At 39.4% G+C, this 27,204-nt stretch overlaps 1 protein-coding gene across 24 annotated transcripts in view; it reads right to left on the bottom strand.

The window, feature by feature from the left end:
* RIMBP2 (RIMS binding protein 2) overlaps positions 1-27,204 on the bottom strand; it is a 711,286-nt gene that overhangs the window by 212,535 nt on the left and 471,547 nt on the right. For 22 of the 24 annotated variants that reach the window (XM_073676113.1, XM_073676112.1, XM_073676118.1 and 19 more), the window contains 2 exons: positions 26,635-26,757; positions 1,967-2,071 (listed from right to left, as the gene is read on the bottom strand). In XM_073676113.1, the coding sequence (XP_073532214.1) occupies positions 1,967-2,071; positions 26,635-26,757 (228 nt within the window). Of the gene's footprint in view, positions 1-1,966; positions 2,072-26,621; positions 26,758-27,204 lie in introns of those variants that run through there. The other 2 variants (XM_073676127.1, XM_073676130.1) reach the window with 1 other exon arrangement.

Below are 27,204 nucleotides of genomic sequence, written 5' to 3'. Positions count from 1 at the left end.
GGCTTTTACACCATTTGTAATCCTGTTGCCTACGGATATTGATAGAAACCAGTCTCAGGATATGGGAGCGGCACTTAAAATTGCAGACCATCAACTGGATTAATAAAAAAAGGTACAGAAAACTGCACATTCCGATTCCTTGTATAAAAACATCCAAATTATGTTCCATCTTGTTTAAAAAGAACAGTATAATATAGTATTGCATATACTAAATAGAAAACACCTCATGCGATTCTGGTATGTAGCCGCCCTTAGTCATAGTGATTAAAGACGGTTACATGCCAGAAACGCGTCGGGTGTTTTCTATGTAGTATATGCAATACTACAATATGCTGTTAACGGAATAGAATTTGGATGTACAATTTTCTTTATCAGTAATCCTATTCTATTAATTTCTTTTTTGTTAAATTATTCTTTGGGTTTTACATTCCTTTAGTTTTCTCTATTGGCGAGTGTATCATTATCATCTTATAATAAGGGCTAAGGGGTAACGTTTCTACGGCTCGATAATGACTTGTAGGATTGCTGCTTCCAACAGATGGCGCTAGAGAGTTCAAGTCCTCTTCCTCTCTGAAGGGGTAATTTGCATATTAAATTTCCCAGAGGAGCATTGCATGGCGAATAAGCCTCCTTACATTGGCACGCCAGAGGCGGTATGTCACTCTCCACAAGGAGAAACGTTACTCCTTAGACCTCAATCCAGAGCCTCTCACTTAGCCAAATCAGTTCTCATAATTTGCACTGATGAGGGGCAATACCCCGAAACACAGCGTCTCCAAATTGAGATTGTGATTTGGCTTTTACCCTAAGTCATATTGCAAGACTCATTAAAGGGTCGATAGTGACTTGTAGGATTGCTGCTTTTAACAGGTGGCGCTATAGAGTTCAAGTCCTCTCTGAAGAGGCAATTAACATATCTTATAATAACAAAGAACAGCTACTCCTTATCCATCACTGTTCACTGTGGCTCTATAGACGTCAGTACAGGAAAAATCTGTACATAATAGTCTTGTACCAGTGACATCGAAATATGGTATATTGTGCTCGTACTTATTACTCATTTGCAATACAGAATATGCAAATATTTGAGTGAATAGAGCCAAGATGTGAATTTAAAGGACAAAGGCATTACAGAGGAGAAGGAGTCAAAGGCTTGGGACTATCCTCAGTGAGTTAGAGCAGAGAGATCAGAAGCTCCTGCTCTAAAGGAGCCATTCCATTCACATACATGGTGACAAAAGCTGGGAAAGTAGTCGATTTTTTAGGTTACCATGTAAACAAATATTAACTATGCATTATGGGATGTATGGGATGTACTATACAGTGTTAGAACCCTTATTGTGACTTTATTATACGATGATACATCGCTGGTACTTTTCATTGCATTACTAAGCAAATCTGATATTCAGAATTCTGGGAAAGGCGCAACAACCCCTGCGGAGTCTAAAATTGTGGTTATAATATCTGACAACCAACTTTCCTAGAAATAGATTTTCGTAAAAAAAAGTGACTAAAAAGAATATAAAGCAACATGTTAGAAGAGGGGAATAGAAAGACATATACAATCAAAATTACTCAACCCCATTGCAAATTAGTTTTTTTTTTTTTTTTGCAAAATGTGCAAACTTTCTGCTGTTTGCAAGAAACAGAAACCATTGAAATAGCTCAACACATCTAATATAACAAGTGGTTTCTCCAAATTCAACACAAAATGACACTTTTAATGGCTCCTGAAGTCTCAGAATTATTTAACCCCTTCATGCCAGGTGTCTATAGTACTTAATTTAGCCCCGTTGCCTTGTTCTTATTTGATTGGTTTATTGCAAACAGCAGCCAGTTTGTCATTTTTGCAATGGGAGTTGAATGATTTTGATTGTATCTGTATTTTCAGTTCATATTTTCTATATTTAGGTGAATAAGTTTTAATTAACTTTAAAAGTGAGCTGCAACAGAATTGACCTCTTACCTTTTGTAGAAGCTCAATCTCCTGCTGTTTTGCATTGAGAACAGCCAAGGCTTGCTCATGCTCTAATTCCAGCTGTTGCCGCCGCTCAGCAGCCTCTCGCATATGCTGTTTGGATGAACACATAATATCAAATCATGCATCAATCTAATTGTCCTGAATATAAGAAGTGAAAAGTATATACTGTGGCAACTAGTGCAATAAACAGAGAACTCAGGATATGGCAAGTTCGAAAAAAACTTGTATAGTCCAAAAAAAGCTGTCAACGGGCTGATCAAACCCTTAAAGCCAAAAAAGACAATCATCCAAAATGCAGTGATCATTCTCTAAATTCTCGATTAGCATGAAATATAATTGAAAACTCTCCTTTTGCCAGCTGGACTGATGTACTTATGCATATTACTGCTATAGCTTGCTGCTGATGGCAAATTACATTATGGCATGGACTCTGCATGATGTTGGAAGGGACAAAGCAAAAGGGATGGAATACTTTAAAGGGTTTCTACAGGTTTGGCACAAAAGTCTACAGTCACTCTGTACAGTGCGAGATGTCAAAATTCTCTGGTTCCAGGATAGGGCGTTCATATGACCACAGGTGTGCGATACCCATATTCACGACCACAGGTGTGCGATACCCATACTCACACCCACATTCTGACTAGTTGTGCGCAGCCTTGCTCAACACAAGTGTACAGAGCGAGGCCGCACATGTGCAGTCGGACCATAGCAGGAAATATGTATAGCGCATACTTGTGGTCAGATGACCGCCCGGTCTTGCAACCGGCACTCGTGAATCTTAACATCTTGCACCGTGTGCGCTGTGAGGATTCACATAGAGTGATTGCAGACTTTTGTTCAAAACCTGGACAACCCCTTTAATAAAACACTGGCACTGTCATCTGGTTTATACAGGGTGGAAACAGGGAACCAATGCAACCAATAACAAAAACAGTTGGCAAGGTTCTGGAAAAAATCTAGGTTTAACACTATAGGATAACGGTGAATTTAAAAATACTTTTTTTTCTTTTTTTTTTGCAAATCTAAAAACCTATCCTTGAAAATGATGAACCTCCAATACTGTTTATGTAAAAGTTTAGCTGATCTTAGCTAACAAGTCAAGAAACATTAGGGCATATTTACGCTCGGCAGATTTGATGCAAAAAGTTTCTGGGATTGTCCCATGTATCTAAAAAACATTTGCAGAAATTCCTGTATATGTTACAAATATGAGGGCATTTAGCTTTCTAGAATGGAAATGTGCACAAACTTCTTATAAGTTACATTACAAAACCTTCAAGATGAGAAACTGAAAAATGTCTTTTCTACCTAGTTTCAATAGGAAGAGAATATGTCAAATTGGCTGTAAATCTGAAACATGCTGAATATTTCCCATCTTACATAGACAATAATGAAGTGGACAATTGATTAAAGGCGTTATGCAAACTATTTTTTGAGGGGGGGGCTATTAAGCTAAGAACACACCAGCATATACAGTGGGGGAAATAAGTAGTTGATCCCTTGCTGTTTTTGCAAGTTTGCCCACTGACATGAACAGTCTATAATTTTAAGGGTAGGTTAATTTTAACATTGAGAGATAGAATATCCCAAAAGATATCAAGAAAACCATATTGTATAAATTAGATAATTTATTTTGCAGTGAAAAATAAGTATTTGATCCCTCTGGCAAACAACACTTAATACTTGGTGGCAAAGCCCTTGTTGGCAAGCACAGCAGTCAGACGTTTTTTGTAGTTGATGATGAGGTTTGCGCACATGTCAGGAGGAATTTTGGTCCACTCCTCTTTGCAGATCATCTCTAAATCATTAAGGTTTTTGAGTTTGTTGCTTGGCAACTCGGAGCTTCAACTCCCTCCATAAGTTTTCTATGGGATTAAGGTCTGGAGACTGGGTAGGCCACTCCATGACCTTACTGTGCTTCTTTTTGAGCCACTCCTTTGTTTTGTTGGCTGTATGTTTTGGGTTATTGTCTTGCTGGAAGACGCAGCCATGACCCATCTTCAATGCTCTTACTAAGGGAAGGAGGTTGTTGGCCAAAATCTCGCGATACATGACCCCATCCATCTTCCCTTCAGTACGGTGCCGTAGTCATGTCCCTTTTGCAGAAAAGTACCCCCAAAGTATAATGTTTCCCCCACCATGCTTCACTGTTGGGACGATGTTCTTAGGGTTGTACTCATCCTTCTTCTTCCTCCAAACACGGCGAGTTGAGATAATGCCAAAGAGCTCAATTTTTGTCTCATCTGTCCACAGCACCTTCTTCCAATAACTCACAGAATCATCCAGGTGTTCATTGGCAAACTTCAGATGGGCCTGCACATGTGCCTTCTTGAGCAGAGGGACCCTGCGGGCACTGCAGGATTTTAAACCTTTAAGGCATAATGTGTTACCAATGGTTTTCTTGGTGACTGTGGTCCCAGCTGCCTGGAGATCATTAACAAGTTCCCCCCGTGTAGTTTTAGGCTGATGTCTCACTTTCCTCATAATCAAGGATACCCCACGAGGTGATATTTTGCATGGTGCCCCAGATCGATGTCGATTGACAGACATTTTGTATTTCTTCCATTTTCTTACTATTGCACCAACAGTTGTCTCCTTCTCACCCAGTGTCTTACTTATGGTTTTGTAGCCCATTCCAGGTTTGTGCAGGTCTATGATCTTGTCCCTGACATCCTTAGAAAGCTCTTTGGTCTTGCCCATGTTGTAGAGGTTAGAGTCTGATGATTAATTGAATCTGTGGACAGGAGTCTTATACAGGTGACTATGTAGGACAGCTGTCTTTAATGCAGGTAACGAGTTGATTAGGAGCATCTAACTGGTCTGTAGGAGCCAGAACGCATAATGGTTTGTAGGGGATCAAATAGTTATTTCTCAATGCAAAATGCAAATAAATGTATCTAATTTATACACTGTGATTTTCTTGATTATTTTTTGGATATTCTATCTCTCAATGTTAAAATTAACCTACCCTTAAAATTATAGACTGCTCATGTCTTTGTCAGTGGGCAAACTTACAAAAACAGCAAGGGATCAAATACTTATTTCCCCCACTGTAAATGCTGAATACTTGCTTGTTCTGGCTCAAAACGCTCACGCACCACTCCAGCAAGTGATTTGTCTGCTTCTGGTGACGTCTGTCGATGTATCACTGTCAACGTTATGCGGATTGCCGACTCACAGCTATTTAACTACAGGGAGTCAGATTTCAATAAGCGTGACATTGGCAGTGATGTCGGCAGTGACGTCCCATCGACAGAGCAGAGCAGAAGAGAAATAGCTGGTCTGCTTACGTGTATTGCCACCTCATCGGGAAAAGAGCGTCGCAGAGCAGAACAGTCAGGTAGCTATCAATTATCTGCTAGTAAGTTCTTAGCCCAATAGCTAAAAAAATAAATAAATAAAGTCCCAGATATTACCTTTAAAAGCTAAGATGACAAACTACTAGTAGCAAATCTGGACACTGCTATTTTTTAGAACAGGAGACTTATTTTAGTAAATCAGGGTCAATTCTTGGCATGTATCCACTGGAATTGGGAAAAAGTGCGGCTATCGTATCAAGCTGCTTGGTTTACAGAGTGGATTATATATGCTTGGATTTTTTGGAGCAAGTCTAGCACTGTAATATGACAACAAGATATGATAGCCCAGGACAAATGATTGTTGGGGGAGTTAAGGATACAGCATCTCCAATTTTGGACTGCTGATTCTTTTGTTCTCCCTAGGACAAGCCAAAGCCAGAAATGTCTGTCAGGGACTCTCCCATAGAGAACTCAAAAGCACTCAGCCAAACGAGCGCTACTGTGTATGAGAGAGATACCTGTTGGCAGTCTAATGTGTATGGGGTGCATAAGAAATAATACCAAAGTTAGCTTAATATAGTTTTCGTATTCTTTTTCATCACAGAGGAGACTTTGTAGGATAGAGCCTTGGTAAATACCATTTGCTTTTGCTCCACTCAGGCCGCTGTTGAGATAATTATGGACTAAAATATGAAGACAGGCAGAAACACACCTTTATCTGTGAGTAACCAGAGAGTAATAGGACAATATATGCAAATCGGGAATGCAAGGCTGTGGTTGTAAAAGTGGCTGATTAAAGGCATTATCTGAACATGTAATAACCAGCTGACACTCGACATTGTTGACAGCCCTTGATTAAAACACTTAAAACCAGTGGAAAAGTACACATTTCATGCATGACAAATGTCCTTCCTGTCTCTGCATCAGACATCTGTAGCATGACATCCCACGTAATGAGTGTCAGTACATTTAACCCAGTGGGTGTTGCTCTGATTTCTTGCAGTAGAGAGAAGTCAAGAACAACATGTAGAAGAGGAGTATAGTTCAATATGACACACAACTAGTTGCTCCACGTAAGCCAAGAGGTACTATAACATGATTTTAATAGTGGAATCAAGAGACATCTAGATACCTTGAGACATAATGTGTAAATTCATGTGGGCCCAATTGTCAGCCATGAGAACCCAATGGAAACCTAACTATTGGCACATCTAGTCCAGCTAGAATGTCTCATAGTCCTACTAATAATCGAACACCCTTAGTGCTCGCCCACATGAGCGTATAACACAGCCGAGTGCTATGCGATGTTTTATCGGATAGCACTCGTCCCGAAGTTATATTATGAGGCAGCTCAGATCTGTTATTTTTTTCTCATGCTGATTTAGCATGAAAGAACAATCGCAACATACTGTGCGTGCATCCGATATTTGGATCGCACTCACCCACCGATTCAAGATATTCGGTTCGCACTCAGATTATATCCGAGTGCAGTCCGATTACCGCAAACTCAGGCAATGGAGAAGATGGAGAAATTAATTTCTGTATCTTTCGGCACCTATGCTGTGATTCTCATGTGAGAGAATCAGATCACACTCAGGTAAAACTTTGACACAGAGTGTCAATAACATAATCGGCTGAATTCTCTCGCATGAAAGAACATACGCTCGTGTGACCCCACTCACAGGCAAAAATCAGAACACAAGGTACTTACAAAAAATCTTATTTCCACCTTTTAAATCGACAGGGGCATTCTCTATAGTAGTGGACAACCTCTTTAAAATAAAAAAAATAAAACAAATTTGAGCTTGGCTCAAGTTGGTATACATGAAGCACATAAATGCATGTTTCACAATGGCCATGAATCAGAAAAACCTACAAGAAGCAAAATTAACATAAACCCTGCTGTAAATAAATAAAAGCAAGGGCATTTAAATAAAATAGGGTTCTTAGTAACACTGTTTTTGATCAAAAATAGTATAAAAGCTATCCCACCAGCGATAAGGTGAACCCGTTTGGGATAGTCCTACACTGTCTAATATTAAAAACCTTGACTGGTGTCCATAGTTTGGGACCCGGTCCTTTGTCTGCCCTTATTCACACAGAGGTCAACTTTGACACATGGTAAGATTTTTAATATTTCAGACCCCATTATATTCAATGCAGCCCCTCTGTTTCCGTTTGCATAACTGTTCCTAAAACGGAACAGACAAACGGAATATCCTAACTGACATGAGAACAGAGCCTTAGATCATACAATAAATATTGGCTCTTCCCTTGTCTGACATATTCAGTCTCTAGTAATTAAAAATCCCAATAGAAGGGACGGGGCCTGCCAGTTGCGGGAGAAAGAAGCAGGTTACAGAAGCTAGAATTCAAGCTATATCCTTATAATCCTGTTAAAAATCCTTTCCACTGTGAAGGGACTGGTACCCATCCCTTCTGGACTGTTTCCGAGCAAGCTTCTTCTGGTAAGACCTGCTTGGATCGAGGGGATGCATGACATCAAGGCCTCATGCTGCCATCACCATATTGTCCATGAATGCTCAGCCATACAGATACTGAGGACTCTGAACCCCCTGAAGCACTGTGCTGATGAAGTCTGCCTTCACACTGGGGGTCCCAGGAGATAAGATAAGGGCAGAAAACTCTTTGGCTGAGGCATAGCTCCCAACCGTCCCGCTTTGAGGGCTCAGTCCCGCATCCAGTCACGACTCAGCTGTTCTATACTTATCTTTCTCCGACAATTTCATCGCTCCGTAGTTCCACCTCCTCAGGGGGGCCGGGTCGATCATCTCTTCTCAGTGCATAAATTAAATTATATATTCACCTCCTCTCACTCCTGTTATCCAGTCTCACCTCAGACTCAAACTCACTCTCATCACAGTGTCAATGTGTTTCCCAATGTTCACACGCTGTTTGCTCTAACCACTGAGCTACAGCCCATAATGATAAAGATAGAATTTTGTTATCTTGACTCTATATTGCAATGAATCCAGAAGCAGAGTATACATCTCTATAGAAATACATTGTATATGTAACAATCTATTTTTATGGTGCCTGTATACTGAGGTAAAGAAAAATATTTATCTTGTTCCTATAAGGCTATGAGCCCACGATCCGTAATAGCAGCGGTTTGGACGCAGCTCACCTGCGCTGCGCCCAAAATGCTGCGTTCTACATTACAAGCACAGTGGATGGGATTTACAGAAATATCATGCCCACTATGCTTTATTTGACGCTGCGTAAACTCACCAGCGGCGCAGATTTACAAGCCGTAGCATGTCAACTTCTGTTGCAGTGACACTAGTCTCCACTATGAAATTTCCATAATAGAATGTCATTCGATGCGGTAACTCCACATGGTTCAGTAAACACGTGCGGATTTACCTGCGTGATTATAATGCAGCATTTTGGAGGCAGCAAGAATACGCTGTGTCCAAAGCAATGCTGTTCCTGATCCTGGTAATGTAGCCTAAAAGTATTAAAAATAATAAGCAATTACAATTTTTTTTATTTTTTTCTAGTGTTTACTCAGGTCTTGAACCCACAACGTTCAAATTACAGATAGATGGGAGCTTTATTGTGCTGAGCCACAAGGTTAGTGATCCTGTGGGAAGGGTGGTGCCCGATTCTCATGAGATTCTGTTAATGTTTTGTGACTTCTCTGGATAATCAATCTGAGTGGAGTACAGATCCTGGTAGGAGACTCTTGAGGAATATCTGGATGGTATAAATCTCACGGTCCTTGGAGAGGAAAGTGCTCCAGTCAAAGAGACTCCTATTACTGAAGAGATAATGGAAGCAGCCAGAGGTATAATGCAAGGGAAGTCTCTGGGTCCAAATGGACTCCCTCTTTATCCAAGATATTTAGATTGGCCCCTCAGCTTCTTAAAAGTATATAATTTCTCACCGAAACAAGACTTTCTTCCCGAATCTTTTTACGATGCAAATTTCATGGTAATACCAAAACCAGATAAACCTCCCAAAGATGGTGTATAATATAATCCATATCCTTATTACATTTAGACTTTAAAATGTTGACCAAAATTCTAGCGAATGGACGAAATAAAGTAATTCAGAAAACTATTCACCCAGACCAGTGCAGATTTATTTCGGGTGGGTCTACATCTGATAATATAAGGAGAGCACAGGTAATTGCACATTTGGGTTGATGCTGCGAAGTCATTTGATTCGATTGAGTGGGCCTGCCTTGAGAAGACCTTCAACAATTTGGCTGTGGACCAAGCTTCAGAACGTGGATTGTAGTCTTGTATCGATCTCTGGAAGCCAAGGTCCTGATTAATGGTGTTATGTCCTCATTGATTCCCTTGGGGAAAGGGACCAGACAGAGATGCCCTGTGCCCCCCCCCCTTTTGTTTGCCATTGCCATGGAACCACTAGGGATTAAAGTGGGTTCCCATGAGGACCACTTGGGGTTATATGCTTATGATTTAATCCTGTTTATGGCTAGTCCTGGAGTTACACTGCCTCTGGTGATGGATCTGAATGATGAATTTGACAGATTCTCCAGTCTAAAATAAACTGAAACTGGTAGAAATTCCTGTTGTTACCTCTAAGTACCATGGGATGGAAAGTAGGGGATGAATTGTGCAAGTTACGAATAGTATCCCACTTTAAATATCTTGGTATACACATAGCAAGAAATCACACGCAACTCTGGGATTTAAATATATCCCCTCCTTTGTCATATCTGAGAGAAAAATTAGAATATGGGGAGCTTTCCCTCTGTCAGTAGCTAGGAGAATCAATTTAATTAAAATGATAGTCCTCCAAAAATTTCTATATGTTCTGGAACATTCAGACTCCATAGTCCCACAAAAGGTCTTTGCTATGATCAACCTCCTTTTTGCATCCTTCATATGGGGCTCAAAGAGACACAAACTGAAACTGACCACTCTTCAGGCCCAATTCAAGAACATAGTAGCTGAGTCCCCTTTATGGCATAACCGTGCTCTTCCCGAATTGCTACATTCCCAAGATGCTCAGTTTTGGTCAAACCTAGGGGTCAAGACACTGGTACAGCTATATATCCAAGGTGTTCTTGTTTTCTTTAATTAATGTCAACCACTCTATTAAGTCCCCAGACATGCTTTCTTTAGGTGTCTGCAACTAAGACATGCCTTAAATACCCAGTTCCCAGACATTGGAAATTCCCTCATATCGTCATACCCCCTAATTGGAATTCGAAGGAGCCAGGGGCCCAAGAGGTTGATCTCCTTTTTATATACCTAGTTACTAAGCAGGAGATGCTCCTCATCGCCATTGTTGACTGAGGCCAAATGGAGGACCGTAATACCCTCCCTATCAAAGGAGGATTGGAGCGAGGCCTTGACCTCCCCACAATGTGTTTCACAGGTAATTAATAACAAGCTAGTCCAAGTGTATATAGTCCATCAATGCTACCTGACTCCTAGCAGGTTATATAAAATGTTTAGATCCACCACTGCAGATTGCCATTGGTGTAGGGAACAGGAGGTAGATTTTATACACCTGAAGTGGTATTGCTGACCTATTGCAGACTTTTGGAAAGAGGTCATAGCTATTCTCATCGAGATCATACATCCCTCTGTACCAATCTGCCCTAAGGTGTGTTTATTAGGAATCCTTGATGAGGAGACCTGGCCTCACTACCCTCACACTCTTCACAGGGAAACAATGTTTTTGGCTCGCAAGGCTATCTCCATAAGATGGATAGAAGACCCCCTGAATTTCACACTGGGCCAATATGGTAAATGCTACAGCTTCCTATGAGAGGGTGGTAAATAAAAATAGATACTGTCCTGAGAAATTTGATAAGGTATGGACACCTTGGTTTGATTCGGCTTTGACTCACATTAGTCCCCAGGTAATGAGTATTCTCTCATGATAAAGTATGTGACATTTGGTGCCTGACATGGGTGTTTTGGTTAAGATATTGAATGTTAAGGGCAAGGTTAAATTTGCCAGACAGCATTAATGACCAATGAGAAATACTGTTTGTTCTTTTACTCTATGATGTAACCTTGTGATGCTGTATAATCTTCAATAAAATGAGTTAAAAAAAAAATCCTGATAGAATGTATCAAGTTGTACTGGTTCAGAGGAGCTATTTAAAAATAATCATTAATAGATTTCTGCAGAGAATCTGGTTGATGGATGACGGATATTCCATTAGCTGGAACCACTACATGCCTACAGCTTCCGTCAGACCATTATAGGAACATATGGCAATGTAAAGCATAAACTGGGAACAAGTTACTAACCACTTCAAATATACCACAAGGACCACATTAGGGTTGTAATCTTGATATATACAGATCTATGGTGATTTATTATTGCTTGTTTTAATAATTCTTTATTATCTGAGAGTCTTTCCCAAGAAGTCAGCATGAGCTGCATCTTGATTACCTCTCAAACCAGTCACCACGGCAACCAGTGAACGTAGGTTACGAGAGACGAGCCATCAAGGAACTACCTGCAGCTCATAGCTTGAACTCCTAACAAGTCTAGATGAAGAATTCTCTTCCAGCGGGAGATCAAGCTCTCCTATCACAGCACTGCATCTCCTTAACTGTTACATGACTAGAAAAGTCACGCATGTAGCCACTTGTGGTGAATGCATATACAGATGTAACCTGAATCATTTTCCCTAGTGACCCATCTTACAGCAGAAAGCTGTGATGCTTCTCAGGAGCGGTTGCTGATAAACATTTTATTAATGTATCTCTAGGCTACAAATTACCATACTAATGACCGAATCATTAACTTGTCTTATAGACAAAGAATATCTTGGAAATAACACTGAAAACTGTATGATCCAGTGATGTACCGCAGATTTCGGCAGGTCATGCAACTGCTTTTGGGCTTGTGAGTTGATGGAACCCAATGCCGTAAGGCTCCATCCATTGCTTGGCATCCACCCACTTCTCCCAGCATATTCTGCATATGTATGGTAGAAGTCGGGAGTATTTGTGTGGAACGGGCTCACTCACTGAGCATGCACCATACGTCGTGGGTATCGGCTGTTTTACTGATCACAACAGTTTAACTTCTTAGATATCATGATGAACAGTGACTATTGCATTATATTTCAAAGATGGAGAGACCCCCTGTAACCCAATTGGGTTCCCCGTGATCCAATTGGGGAAACGTGAGGAATCGCTTGCAGGCAGCCAATGGCCCGTGGTGGACCCCAACTTGGACTTTCACTAAAGATTTCTATGCATGCCCCAAGTAGGATCTGCTCTGCAATCAGTGTACTGTTCAAGTCTTGCCATGTGTCAATTAAAATAGATTCAGTTGCTCCTTACCAATTGGTTACAACTGTCATACTGTCTACCAATCTCTGTTGTATAATATAAGTAACAACCTTACAGTATCTCCTAAGAACGAACCAATGGGTTAAAAATATATACAGTATAAACTGTTGCACAATTATTAGACAAGTGCGTATTTTGACCATATCATCATTTTTATGCATATTTTACAACTCTAAGCTGTATAAACTTGAATGCTTATTGGATGAAGCATATCAGGTGAGGTGCATTTGTGTAATGAGGAAGGGCATGGCCTAAGGATATTAAGATTCTTTATCAAGGTGTGCAGTATTATAAGGCAGCAGGTTTTCCCCAGGTAAATGGGCCAAAAAAGAGATTTAACAGACTTTGAAAAGTCAAAAATTGCTAAAAGTCTTACAAAGGGATGCAGCTCCATTGAAACTGTTAAGCTATTGGGGCATGATCCCATAGCCATGCTGCAAATAGTCAACATGGTTGTAAAAAATATGTTGAGGAAAAAAAAGACGCTACTTAATTGCCAAACATTTGAGGAGAATCAAATGTGAAGCGAACAGGAACCCATTATCCTCCAGAGCTGTGGTGTTCCAGAACTGGAACCTTCCTGGAGTGCGCAGAAGTACAAGGTGAGGAATGGCCAAGGTGAAGAATGCTGAAACCTGACTACCACAGAACAAAACACATAAGCTGAAACATTAAGACTGGGCCAAGAAATATATGAAAACAGATTTTTCGGAGGTTTTATGGAGTGATGAGATGAGATTGACTCTTGATGGACCAGATGGATGGGCCCGTGTCTGGATCAGTAACGGGCACAGACCTCCACTTCAGCTCAGGCCCCAGCAAGGTGGAAGTGGGGTACTGCTATGGGTTGGTAATATTAAAGATGAGCTGGTTGGACCCTTTCAGGTTGAAAATGGACTAAAAATCAACTCCCAAAACCTACTGCCAGTTCTTAGGAGATACTTTCTTCAAGCAGTGGCACAGGAAAAAGTCTGCATCTTTCAAGAAAACATTGATTTTTATGGAGAACAATGCTCCATCACATGCATCAAAGTACTCCACTCTTTGGCTAGACAGTAAATGCCTTAAAAATGAAAGAATAATGACATGGCCCCTTCCTCACCTGACCTAAACCGTATTGAGAACTTGTGGGCCCTTCTAAAACAGGAGATTTAAGCTGAAGGAAAACAGTACACCTCTCTGTACTGTGTCTGGGAGGCTGTGGTAGGTACTGTCCAAAAAGTTGATCATGAACATATTAAGAAACTGACAGAAAACTCTAAGGAAGGAAGGCTTATGACTGCTATTGAAAAGAAGAGTGGCCATATTGCTCAAGGATATACTGTATTTTTTTTTTGAGAAGTCAGAAATGTATTTTTTGTACATTTTGAATTATTATTCTCACTTTCAGATGAAAATAAACTACTGAGATTGGGAAATTAAAATTTTTCATTTAGTTGCATAATAATTCTGCACACTAGTAGTTGTCCTTTAATTATGCACATATAGATATATTCTCCTAGGAGAAAACCTGAGTTTTACTTTCTTAAATATTCAGGTTTATTAACCTTTTGGATTGACCGACATCACTGTAGTTGTTCAATAAAAAAATTAATCATCAAAAATACAAATTGCCTAATAATTGTGCACACAATGTATAGCAAATTCCAGTAAACCTTAAGAATAGCTGACATCTTAAAGGTTTTACAGCAGGATGAGGCACTCCAAACTCTCTAGCTCCACAATCTCATTGCTCCATTGCTTTTTCTCCCTTCCATTAGGTTTCGAAAAGAGAGATTGAAATTACTTTTCAGATTGAAGTTTACGATTGAAGTAACAGAAGGTTTGGATTTAACAGTTTCTAGCTGCTACAGTGCTGGCCAAAAGTATTGGCACCCCTGCAATTCTGTCAGATAATACTCAGTTTCTTCCTGAAAATGATTGCAATCACAAATTCTTTGGTATTATTCTCTTCATTTAATTTGCTTGCAAGGAAAAAACACAAAAGAGAATGAAGCAAAAATCAAATCATTGATCATTTCACACAAAACTCCAAAAATGGGCCAGACAAAAGTATTGGCACCCTCAGCCTAATACTTGGTTGCACAACCTTTAGCCAAAATAACTGCGAACAACCGCTTCCAGTAACCATCAATGAGTTTCTTACAATGCTCTGCTGGAATTGTAGACCATTCTTCTTTGGCAAACTGCTCCAGGTCCCTGATATTTGAAGGGTGCCTTCTCCAAACTGCCATTTTGAGATCTCTCCACAGGTGTTCTATGGGATTCAGGTCTGGACTCATTGCTGGCCACCTTAGAAGTCTCCAGTGCTTTCTCTAAAACCATTTTATAGTGCTTTTGGAAGTGAGTTTTGGGTCATTGTCCTGCTGGAAGACCCATGACCTCTGAGGGAGACCCAGCTTTCTCACACTGGGCCCTACATTATGCTGCAAAATTTGTTGGTAGTCTTCAGACTTCATAATGCCATGCACACGGTCAAGCAGTCCAGTGCCAGAGGCAGCAAAGCAACCCCAAAACATCAGGGAACCTCCGCCATGTTTGACTGTAGGGACCGTGTCCTTTTCTTTGAATGCCTCTTTTTTTTTCCTGTACACTCTATGTTGATGCTTTTTCCCAAAAAGCTCTACTTTTGTCTCATCTGACCAGAGAACATTCTTCCAAAACGTTTTAGGCTTTCTCAGGTAAGTTTTGTCAAACTCCAGCCTGGCTTTTTTATGTCTCGGGGTAAGAAGTGGGGTCTTCCTGGGTATCCTACCATACAGTCCCTTTTCATTCAGACGCCGACGGATAGTACGGGTTGACACTGTGGTACCCTCGGACTGCAGGGCAGCTTGAACTTGTTTGGATGTTAGTCGAGGTTCTTTATCCACCATCCGCACAATCTTGCGTTGAAATCTCTCATCAATTTTTCTTTTCCGTCCATATCTAGGGAGGTTAGCCACAGTGCCATGGGCTTTAAACTTCTTGATGACACTGCGCACGGAAGACACAGGAACATTCAGGTCTTTGGAGATGGACTTGTAGCCTTGAGATTGCTCATGCTTCCTCACAATTTGGTTTCTCAAGTCCTCAGACAGTTCTTTGGTCTTCTTTCTTTTCTCCATGCTCAATGTGGTACACACAAGGACACCGGACAGAGGTTGAGTCAACTTTAATCCATGTTAACTGGCTGCAAGTGTGATTTAGTTATTGCCAACACCTGTTAGGTGCCACAGGTAAGTTACAGGTGCTGTTAATTACACGAATTAGAGAAGCATCACATGATTTTTCAAAGGGTGCCAATACTTTTGTCCACCCCCTTTTTTAGGTTTGGTGTGGAATTATATCCAATTTGGCTTTAGGACAATTCTTTTTGTGTTTTTTTTCATTGAAGACAAATTAAATGAAGAGAATAATACCAAAGAATTTGTGATTGCAATCATTTTCAGGAAGAAACTGAGTATTATCTGACAGAATTGCAGGGGTGCCAATACTTTTGGCCAGCACTGTAGGTTAAAGAAAATTCCACAATTGAAAGTTACATTTTACTTGGGTTTCCAGCCACAAAACCACCGACATGTTGTTACGCAGCTGGGGTTTAGCTTTCCAGGCATCCTAATGCCAAAATGGTAAGTTTTGATGTTTGGTAGTAATAAACATGCGGGACTTCCTGTTAAGAATAGTTTGGGACTATCACGAATTGTATCTGAACGTTGAGTTAACAATCAAAATGTTTAATAAAAATCACTGAGTTTGGTTAACAGATGTTAGTTTTTCCATTGGGTTTTCAATTTAGCTGACTTTAGAACAATAAAATGTAGCGCAATAAAATTTAGACTGAGCAGTACTTTTTGATGGACATAGAACAGTTGTGTATTAGAACCATTAAATACAGTCATATCATGGTACACTTCATTGGACTTAATGGGTACGAGGTATTCTTCCCTAGAAGCGCTTTATAATAAGAGCAATGAAGCCTCTGTGGCAATGCAGGAACATTGTATGGCTCCATACGCCATACTAAACTATCCATATAGGATCAGTGCAATGCTGTGCCGTCCAAACTCCATGCCAGTGCGTACAAGCTCTTAGGATGATTTTATTTTAAAGGCTCCTTTTAGTAGCTCTACACTTGCTTTACTAGTGTAACAATAGAAACTAACAGAGAAAAGAGACTAAATACAAAGTGATGAGGAAATGGCTGAATGTGAATCAGCATGCAGCAAATCTCAGCAAAGCTATGAACTGTTGAAGAAATAAAGTAGCATAGATTGATAGATAAAGACAGACAAAAGTTTTATTACCATATGGAGACAAACGCGATTATTGGAAAACTCACTCTCCAGGTCTTGTTTAAACGAACCTTTGATTAAGTAATCTGATTTGCATGGTGAGTAAGCCTGCTGTGTAATGCTAAAGCTTCAGTAGGGAGATTTCCACAGGAGTAAGACTCCAAGGGAGTAAAATGCATGAATGGAGACATGGAACTAGCAGGCGCGGATATTCCATTGGTGAGACCTTTGTGGTCGCACAGGAGCCCAATAGATAAGGGGGTGGTTTCTACCTCCAAAGCAAATGTAATCATGCATTGTGAGGAGCTGTTGGAATGCAAAGGACCCATGGACTGTTCTTGCACAGGGGCACTCTTCTATGTATGCCGGCCCCTAGGAACTAGAGTGTAATATTTTAACATTATACTTAGGAACAATATTCCAAAAGATTGAGGTCCTCATGTGCTTCCCAGTCCATCAATGATTGTCAAAATCGTACACCAATAACCAAAGACTTGGACACAGTAGAGAAAATGATTCTGAAGGACCATACAAATGCTCTACAGAATATGTGCATGTCCAGCATTAACTGCTTCATAAGCCTCCTTACCATCATCATACCACACATAGACCATAGCATAAGGTCAGTAGAAGATTCCACTGGCAAGGAAACTACTCGAAAGTCAGCCTAACCTGTCTACTGCTGGACTTCATGGGTCAAGTTGTGGCCATAGTTTAATTTAACTAGTTAAGCATTTTTTCCCTTCCTGACCAGGCACATTTTTTTTCGTACATGGGCTGTTAACGGCTCTACAAATATTTCTAGTTTGTATATTCAAATAATTTTTGCCTCTTTTCAGTACATAGGGCTAAATTGGTAATTTTTATATAAATTTTTGTTATCAGGAGAAAATGTAAAGAAAAATAGGAAATATGTTCTAATCCAACAGGAGGAGAACCACATGGGTAATACCTTCACTCAAAAATAAGACCCACCCACTATATGCAGCAACTTTATTGAAACAATAATTTAAACAGGGGGCTTTTGTAATCAAAACAAGGAGGAGCCAGACAAGTGAGAAGTGGAGGTTGTGAAGAATATTGGAGATATAATTCCATGTCAATCATTGTATCCTATTTGGCAGAGGATTATAAAGCCCCTTCATTGTGCAGTTGTAACAGGACACCAAGCAGCTGCAGGAGGGGGGTCAAGAGACTGAGTGAAAAATATCACACCTAGAGACAGCTCCATTTAGAACAAAGGACTTGTATGCCATGTGGTTCCAAGCCATGTGGGTTTCCTTTAGACAGATCAGAATTCTATATTGAGTTATGGAAATACTGTAGGCATACCTCAAATAGATTTTTGAAATCCCAAGGACACGGTGGTCTTGACCCAGTCTAGCACATAGGGATAGGGAGATACACGGCACAACCATTCGGAAACCCCTAGGGCCACTGTGTTTAGTCTCCACGCATAGTAGGGGCCTGGCTGGATCCGATGACATCAGAATCGGCTCCCTAGGACCGTCCATTCAGGAATTATGACCCATCTTAGTTTCTAGAGTTTCTAGCTGCTAGAAGCCAGGGGTGGAGATTTGGGTCCAGCCCAGAGGGCAGAAGGGTGGAGACCCAGAGGGGTTAAAAAGCTCCCGCAGCTATTGGGCTATTGCTTTTTCTCTGGGAGGCCATGAGCCCGCGACGACACATCGTGTAGGAAAAGTCACCCAAAAGAGGGAACCACAAGCCTCCCATGTGGCAGCCCCTCCCCCGCAAGCCAGGCCTTTCATCTGACTGGTAACTGACTTAATATCTGCATACTTTTGAACCACTACTATTGTGTTTACATCTCTGACCATTATGTATGTATAAGACTTATGCATGTAGTGCATTGTCTAGTGTGCCATTAAGGCGATTAAATATATAATTTAACCTTGGGCTGCTCTTTTATCTCGATCCACGAATCCACATGTCTGATGTTTGGTTCAACTCAAACGCTGCCGGGGCTGGTTTCTGGCCCGATATAATTCTTCTTACGGACCGGGGCTTATATCTAATAGGAACTGGTGGCAGCCCTTCCAGGCTGATAAGGTTCTGTTTAACTGGGGTCAGTGAGAGGGGCCTCTCAGCCTGTCAGGGGTGTGGTGCCAAATCAGTGACTGAGTGGGCCACCTCTTCTCACTCCCAGTACCTACCTGAACAAGTGAAAACAGGGGGTGACTGTGTAGAACTGTAACAATCTCACCGTACTTGTCCCCGAGGGGTGTGGAACGTCACATTGGTGCAAAGTGCGCCCCCTACTCAACATCGGCTTACCCTCACTGACCTAATGATCCCTGATAAAGAAAGCACTAACATGCTAGCAAGTAATAACTGTGTATCTCAATATTAAAGTGATAAGATATATGTGAAATTGGGTTACCTATTTTTACCCACTCGTTGGTTTCAGTAATATGGCTCTGTAGGATCACATACATGTATATTTCGTCATAGTGGTGCTTTCTTTCTTTTCAGGGGTCATTAGGGTCAGTGAGGGTAAGCTGACGTTGACCGGGGGCGCCATATCGCTTCCTAGGGTGCCAACTTCCGTGGCAAGGTAGGGTAACCACTAGATCAGAATTAGGGCCAGTATCCCTACTTCTTACTTGTCTGGCTCCTCTCTGTTTTCTTACAAAAGCCCCCCTTTTTAAATTATTGTTTTAATAAAGTTGGTGTATATAGTGGGTGGCTCTTTTTTTGAGTGTTGGTGAGAGTTTAAGGACCTGCTTTTTAGGTCCTTAAACTCTCACTAACACTCAAAAAAAGAAGCACCCACTATATACAGCAACTTAATTAATACAAAGCAGGTTTATTTTTTTTTATTGTAATACTTACCTCCCTTGATCCACTTGATCTTTTTCTGCCACTGCGGCTTTTGGCATATATTGATATATTATAGCTCCATTTGATCCACAATGATGCATTACTTTAGCTTATATGTCATGTGATGTCTATGCAATTGCCTTTGGTATATGCTCATTATTGTCTTGTGTCCTCCTGCTGTTTTTGTTGCCCCCCTCCTTTCTGTGGGACCTTCCCCATTTTTTAACCTTTTTTATGAAATAATTAAATAAAGTATTTCTACAATTTATTCATGGCTAATTGTCCTATATGAATAGGGTGTTATAGTTTGATTGGACTTTTGCCAAATACCTTGTGCCTGTACAATATGGTGCTATCCTACTGAAAATATACTTTTTATGCATGATATAGTTAATTCTACTTGAGACAGCATACTTTGACTTAATGTTTGTTCCTTCTCTATGGGTAGTCTTGATGTGTCAGACGGCCGATTCTCCACTCATGCAGCTGCATGATTGAAGTTTTAAAACACTTGCGCTAAGTAAAGTGTGGACCACCCAAATGTTTAAAGTTTAAGGGCAGTCCGGAGGTAATTAAAGAGTAGCTGTTGTTTTAATTTTTTTTCATAAATCACTAGTACTACTTTTAGTGTCCATACTGACCTAGAGAATCAGGTCATTTCGACTGTCGTAAAAAAATAAAGCCCAAATTCCCCAAATCTATAGCTAAAATGCAGGTTTTTCACCATTTTACTGCACTTGCAATTTTTTCTGCTATTTATCCTAAGTCTGTATGGTTAAACAAAATATGTTATATATTACAATCCCGCAAACATCTATGGTGGTGGGAAAAAAATATGGCTACTTGAAAAAGGGGAGAAAAATAAAAACACAAAAATGAAAATTGACTGCTTCCTTAAGGGTTAAAAGGGGTGGCTAATTAATTTTACCAAATGTGTTGGGGACATGATTTTATGGCACTTACTAATGTACTTAGCATTGTAGGTTTTCTTGCCTTCTTTTTGGTGAGCAGCATGTGGCCAGACCTGTCCAACAGTCTCCTCCAATTGAAAGCAGCTTTCCCTTGTGCAGTGCTTTTCATTGGAGGAGGCTGATGGACAGGTGTGGTCACATGCTCCTCCACCAGCAGCCATTTTGTAGACAGGAGCTTTATGCAGTTTTAGGTTAACGCGGCACTAACAAGTGCAGGTGGAGAACCTGTAATACTTATATATTAGTAAGTCCCACAAAATCATCCCTCCAAGCCCTTTAATTGTGGTGTAATATAGCCATACCTGAATGTAGCTCACAACAGTCACAGACCCATACAGGGATTTCTAGATATAGACATTTATTTTATTAAAGAAAATCCTCTGTGTGTATTTAATTCACTTTCATTTAGAGCATAATCTAGTTTATGATTCAATATTGTGTTCTCCTCCCCATCTCTGCCTCAACTTCCCTTTAATTTTCTTAAAGGATCATATATAATTCATTACTAACGTCACTTGCCCAACAGGGAATCCTAAGAACCTTTTACCACACACAAAAAAACATAATTATTTGTACATACCCTGTGTAGAATAATAACCAATTATCTTTTTAATCTCTGAATGCCAGTGGTCCTTGCCAATTATTCACATCCTAGGCATACATACTGTTCTGGTTTTCTTTCTATACATTTTTTATATTATTATATAATATTATATTAAGAATTATTAAGATATGTATAAAAAATGTGAAAAAATAGGGAAATATCTTTTCAGCCTTATAAACCCTTCAAGGTAAAATTGGCTTTGCTAAATTTTGACCCCTAATCCATCAATGTCTTTTTTTATGGTGTGAAAATGGTTCTAAAAGTAACTTTTAGATTTGTGCTATATTCATTATATAATTTGGTTTTGTTTTTTTTTTTACCTTAAGTTTACTCGGTTTCATCTATTTTTATTTTTTTTGTTTAGCACTGTGGATGTCTTTATCTTCATACAGATGTTTTAGCCTAATTCATTCTTTTGGGACTTTTCGAAAATGCCACAACACTTTTTGAACGATTGTGCTCCAGTACCCTAGGGGAGTACAAACTCTGTCTAATTCTGTTTTTTCTCAGTTAAACACTAATGTGCGTCATTTTAAAGGATCATGTGACTTTCTGCTGGAAAAAGGCGCAAAGTATGTACGAGACAAAAAAAAATTGGCAATATTTGGACAAAATTCAACAACCTTTGTGCGCCACTTTGAAGAATCTGAAACAAAAAACAGCAACAAATATGGCAAGACGAAAGAAAAAAGTCACTTAGAAAATGCAAATGATGAATTGGTCTCTAATTATCTTGACATAATGAGGATACTGACATCTTGAAAGACCCGATGACAGAAGGAAGCACTGCTGAAAAGGGAGGCATTTTGGATCAGGACGTTTAATGCAAGCCATTCAACCTTAAAGCAACTAGGCATACTTTTATTAATAACCAAATAGTTACCAGTATTGACATCAACCTACAGAAACCCCTTTTCTGCTATTGTCATATTTGCACACATTAATTTAATGTTTCGAAACACAGTAATCTTGTTTGTTGTAATTGCGTAACAACGTTCTCCTTCCCCCATTCCCTTCTATTTCACCAGGATTACATAATAAAGTGGAGGAGTATTTCTCCATCCAGCATTACCCAATGAGTAGGAACATTTGATCAACCAAAGCATGTAGCTCTATAGTGTTTCTAATCATAATTGTATTGCACATCCCATCCAATAAAGCTTAAAGAGCACCTGTCAGCAAGATTATGCTCAGTAAACAACATACACTGTCAGGTGGGCAACATTACACTGATTAAAATGATACCTTGGTTGATGAAATCTGTCCTGTGGTTCTTGTGTAATCTTTACTTTCAGTTTGGAGATAATGATATGCTCCTGCTCCGGGGCAGCCTGTGGGGGGCGCTCTACCTGGTGCTCTGCTTACATATTCATCTGTATGCTCTTATGACAGCTCGCTGTGCCTTCACTGACCAGCCTCCTATTTTACCTAACCCCACACTACTAGATGCATTATGTAAAATAGGAGGCAAGTCAGTGAAGGCATAGTGAGCTATCATAAGAGCACACAGATGAATATGTAAGCAGAGCACCAGATAGAGCCCCCCGCCACAGTCCGCCCTGGAGGACGAGCATATCATTATCTCCAAATTGAAAGTAAAGATTACACAAGAACCACAGGACAGATTTCATCATCCAAGGTATCATTTTAATCAATGTAATGTCGCCCTCCTGACAGTGTATGTGGTTTACTGAACACAATTGTGCTGACAGGTGCCCTTTAAAGAGTAATCATTATTTTCATTTTAATTGCATAAATCAATAGTACATGTGAAAATAGGCAACATTGTAACATATTTGATCAGAGAAATCTGCTTCTTTCTCCTCCTGGACTGATCATTCATTCTCAAAATTCTCAATTCACAGGTAAAATCTGTATTCAGCGAAGACAGATTTTAACTTATTGATCTAGAATCTTATCAGTAGCCACTGTAATCTTTTGTGTAGTGAGGAGGGCTGAGAAGCAGAAGCGCAGCTCCTCCCTGGTCACATCTGTATAGATTCTTACCAGTAGTAACTCTCATCTCCTCTCTCAGTAATGTAACATTCTGTCTTCACTGAAAACAGATATTACCTGGGAATTATGGATTTTGTAAATGAATGATCAGTCCAGGAGGAGAAAGAAGCAGATCTCTCTGATAAGATACATTTCAAATTTTCATGTGAACTATTGATTTCTGAAATAAAAATTAAAACGATGGTTACGCTTTAAATGGTTTTAGAGAAACCGAGTGCTGGGTGACTCCCTTTTGGAATATATCTAATAATCTTTTTTCATTTTTAATGGATAAAATAAAGGAATTGTCTCAGACATTGGTGGCATATTGCTGGGTAAATGACAAATGATTGATTGATAGGGGCTTGACAGCTGTATCCCCATTCCCCCCAAAATATTAAAACTAAGTAGCATAGTAGAGAAGAGTTGGGCAACTTCGCCACATTGTTCTAGCAGAATCACAGTCATTGGTTACTATCAACTAGACAACGATGGAAGGAAATTAACCCCTTCACGACCTTGGGATTTTCCATTTTCATTTTTTGTTCCCCTTCTTCCTGGAGCCATAACTTTTTTATTTTTCCATCAATATGGACATGCTTATTTTTTGGGAGGCGAGTTGTACTTTTGAACTACACCATTGATTTTACCATATTGTGTAAATATATCTCGCTATATTGTAAAACGGGAAAAAAATTCCAAGAGCAGTGAAATTGCAAAAAAAGTGCAATGCCACAATTGTTTTTTGGTTTTTCTTTTTTACCATGTTCACTAAATGGTAAAACTCACCTGCCATTATGATTCTCCAGGTCATTATGAGTTTGCAGATACCAAACATGTATAAATTTAAGTGGTAACATTTTTTCCAAAGTTTGTAATAAAAAAAAATGGTGCCATTTTCCGAGACTTGTACCGTTTCCATTTTTTGGGATCTGGGGTCGGGTAAAAGCTTAGTTTGTGCACTGAGCTGACGTTTTTATTGATTCCATTTTGGGGTAGATACAATGTTTTGATCATTATTGCATTTTATTGCAATGTTGCGGTGATCAAAAAAACCTAATTTTGGCGTTTTGATTTTTTTTCTCATTATGCCATTTACCGATTAGATTAATTTTGTTTATATTTTGATAGATCGGGCGATTCTGAACACAGCGATACCAAATCTGTGTATTTTTTTTATTATTGTTTTATTTTGCATGGGGAAAAAGAGGGGTGATTTGAACTTTTATATTTTTTTCATTTATTTAATATTTCTAAAAACATTTTTTTCTACTTTTTACTTGCTCCAATAGACTCATTAAGAGACTTGAAGCTGCGATCATCTGATCGCTAGTGCTACACATAGCAGAGCTTTAGCCCTGTTATGTGCAGAAAGAAATCACCATCTTCTATGAATGCCGACAACGGGCCGGCGCTCATAGCAGATCAACAATGGCAAGAAAGGAAGTCTTCTGCAGACCCCCGGTTGTCATGCCAACCCATCCAAGGGCGGATATATTAATGGTGCAACCTGTGCTGCCGCACAGGGGCCTAAGAGCTAAGGGGGTCCATTTCCATCTCCAAAGCAAGTGGAATTGATTAGCTATTGGGCTACAAAGGGCCCATATATTGTTCTTGCACAAGGGCCCTTTTCTGTCAGTGTCCGCCAGTGAACCCATGATCAGATTAGCTGTCATGTGCCGGAAAAGATGCAGGCTCAGCACAGGAGCCCACATCAAAGGGAGTGACACGACATATGATGCACCTATACGTCATAGGTCGTAAAAGGGTTATATGAACCTTTACAAAAAGTTAACCTCCACTTAAACAATTTATAGGTACTATAGAAACCACAAATGAATTCTACAGACTAATGCAATCTAACAAATACCAGACCAATATGACGCCTCTCAAATTAAAACAACAGGATAAATAGCCTAAATTAGATGCGGTTTTTGACATATTCTGCGTACCTTACTATGTGCTGTACTATACTTTTATCTCAAAAATCAAATATTGCATAAAATGAAAAATATCTCAGAAATAATAACAATGGTAACATTCAATCTGGTTTTCCTTGTAAAGAAAAAGACATTATTTCTTACGGTCATATAACTATTTCACTGCCACCCCTTAGTGACCAAGCCAAATTTTCCAATCTGACCAGTGTCACTTTATGTAGCAATAACTCTGGAATGTTTCAACATGTCCCAGTGACTTTGAGATTGTTTTTCGTGACACATTACATTTTATGATAATGGCAAATTTTGATCAATGTATTTTGCGTTTATTTATAAAAATATCAGAAATTTGACAAAAATTTCTCGAAATTAGCAATTTTTAAACTTTGAATGAAGATCCCTGTAATCCAGATAGTCATATCACACAACATGGTTAATAATTAACATTTACCTCATGTCTGCTTTACATCAGCACCATCTGTAATATCTTCTTTTATTTTGTTGGGATATTAGAAACTTCAAAACTGTAGCAGTAATTTTTCATTTTTTCAAGGAAATGTACAAAGCTTATTTTTTAGGGACCTATTCAGTTTTGAGACCCTATATATTGGAAAACCCCCCAAAGTAAGACCATTTTAAAAAACAGCACATCTCAACATATTTAGAACTGCTGACAGGTAGTTTATTAACCCTTCAGGTGCTTTACAGGAATTAATGCCATATGGGATGACAAGAAACAAAAATGTTATTTTTACCACCTAAATGTTGTTATCTTCTGAACAGGTCACTATTGCAGGCAGACTCTAAGATCATTATTTGGCCTGGAACTGCCATGGCAAACATCAGGACCACACGATCATGATCTCAGGGTGCCTCTGGGGGTAAAGAGGGAACCCCAAAACACTGTTAACCATCTAGATGCTGTAGTCACTATTGACAGCAGCATCTATGGGGTTAAATGGTCAGTGTCAATATTGATCATGACTGATTGCCAGCTATAGTGTACAGCTGCTGCATTTTCACCCATTGGTGGGATGCTATTCACTTATATCTCAGGTCAGTTTTAAGTCGTATTGGTGGTCACTAAGGGGTTAAAAACATTCAGTATATTTTTTCCATAAAACCATACAACCATTGTGCTACCAATATGTTTAAAGAGTCTTTGAGAAATGGCAAAAAACATGGCTACTTTTTTCCCTCAGGAAACAATTCCACTCCCACAATTTACTTTATAGAGGCTGGGGTGCAATACCAGACACAGCCTATGGACAAAAGTGGTGCTGTTTCTGGAAAAAAAAACAGCTTTTATTGTAATCTCACACAAACATTTTTACATTTTCATATTAATTCATCATATATTTAATGGATTGAAAATAATTACAAATAAAACTTTGACATACATTGTTAGCTCACCTTTAGGACCTGCTCTAGGTTCTCCAGTTTGGCTTGGAGCTGGTATTTCTCCTTCACAGCCAAATCTCGTTCCTTGGTAACTATGGCGAGAGTCTCTCGAAGTTGCTCATAGTCCAACTTCACCTGAAATAAGCAAATCAATTTCAATATTTCAGTCTTACCTAGTGTATTATTTGACTACAAATGTACAAAAAAAATATGATTATATCTATCTATCTATCTATATATATATATATATATATATATATATATATATATATATATATATATATATATATATATATACATACACTGTATGCAGAATTATTAGGCAAAAGAGTATTTTGATCACTTTGATACTTTTTATACATGTTGTCCTACTCCAAGCTGCATAGGCTTGAGAGCCAACTACCAATTAAGTAAATCTGGTGATGTGCATCTCTGTAATGAGGAGGGGTGTTGACTAATGACATCAACACCCTATATAAGGTGTGCTTAATTATTAGGCAACTTCCTTTCCTTTGGCAAAATGGGTCAGAAGAGAGATTTGACAGGCTCTGAAAAGTCCAAAATTGTGAGATGTCTTGCAAG

Source organism: Phyllobates terribilis, unplaced genomic scaffold, assembly GCF_046119375.1.
Source record: "Phyllobates terribilis strain yellow unplaced genomic scaffold, ASM4611937v1 Scaffold_1__5_contigs__length_1240528914, whole genome shotgun sequence".
Lineage (NCBI taxonomy): Eukaryota > Metazoa > Chordata > Amphibia > Anura > Dendrobatidae > Phyllobates > Phyllobates terribilis.
This window is presented reverse-complemented; position numbering and strand designations above follow the sequence as displayed.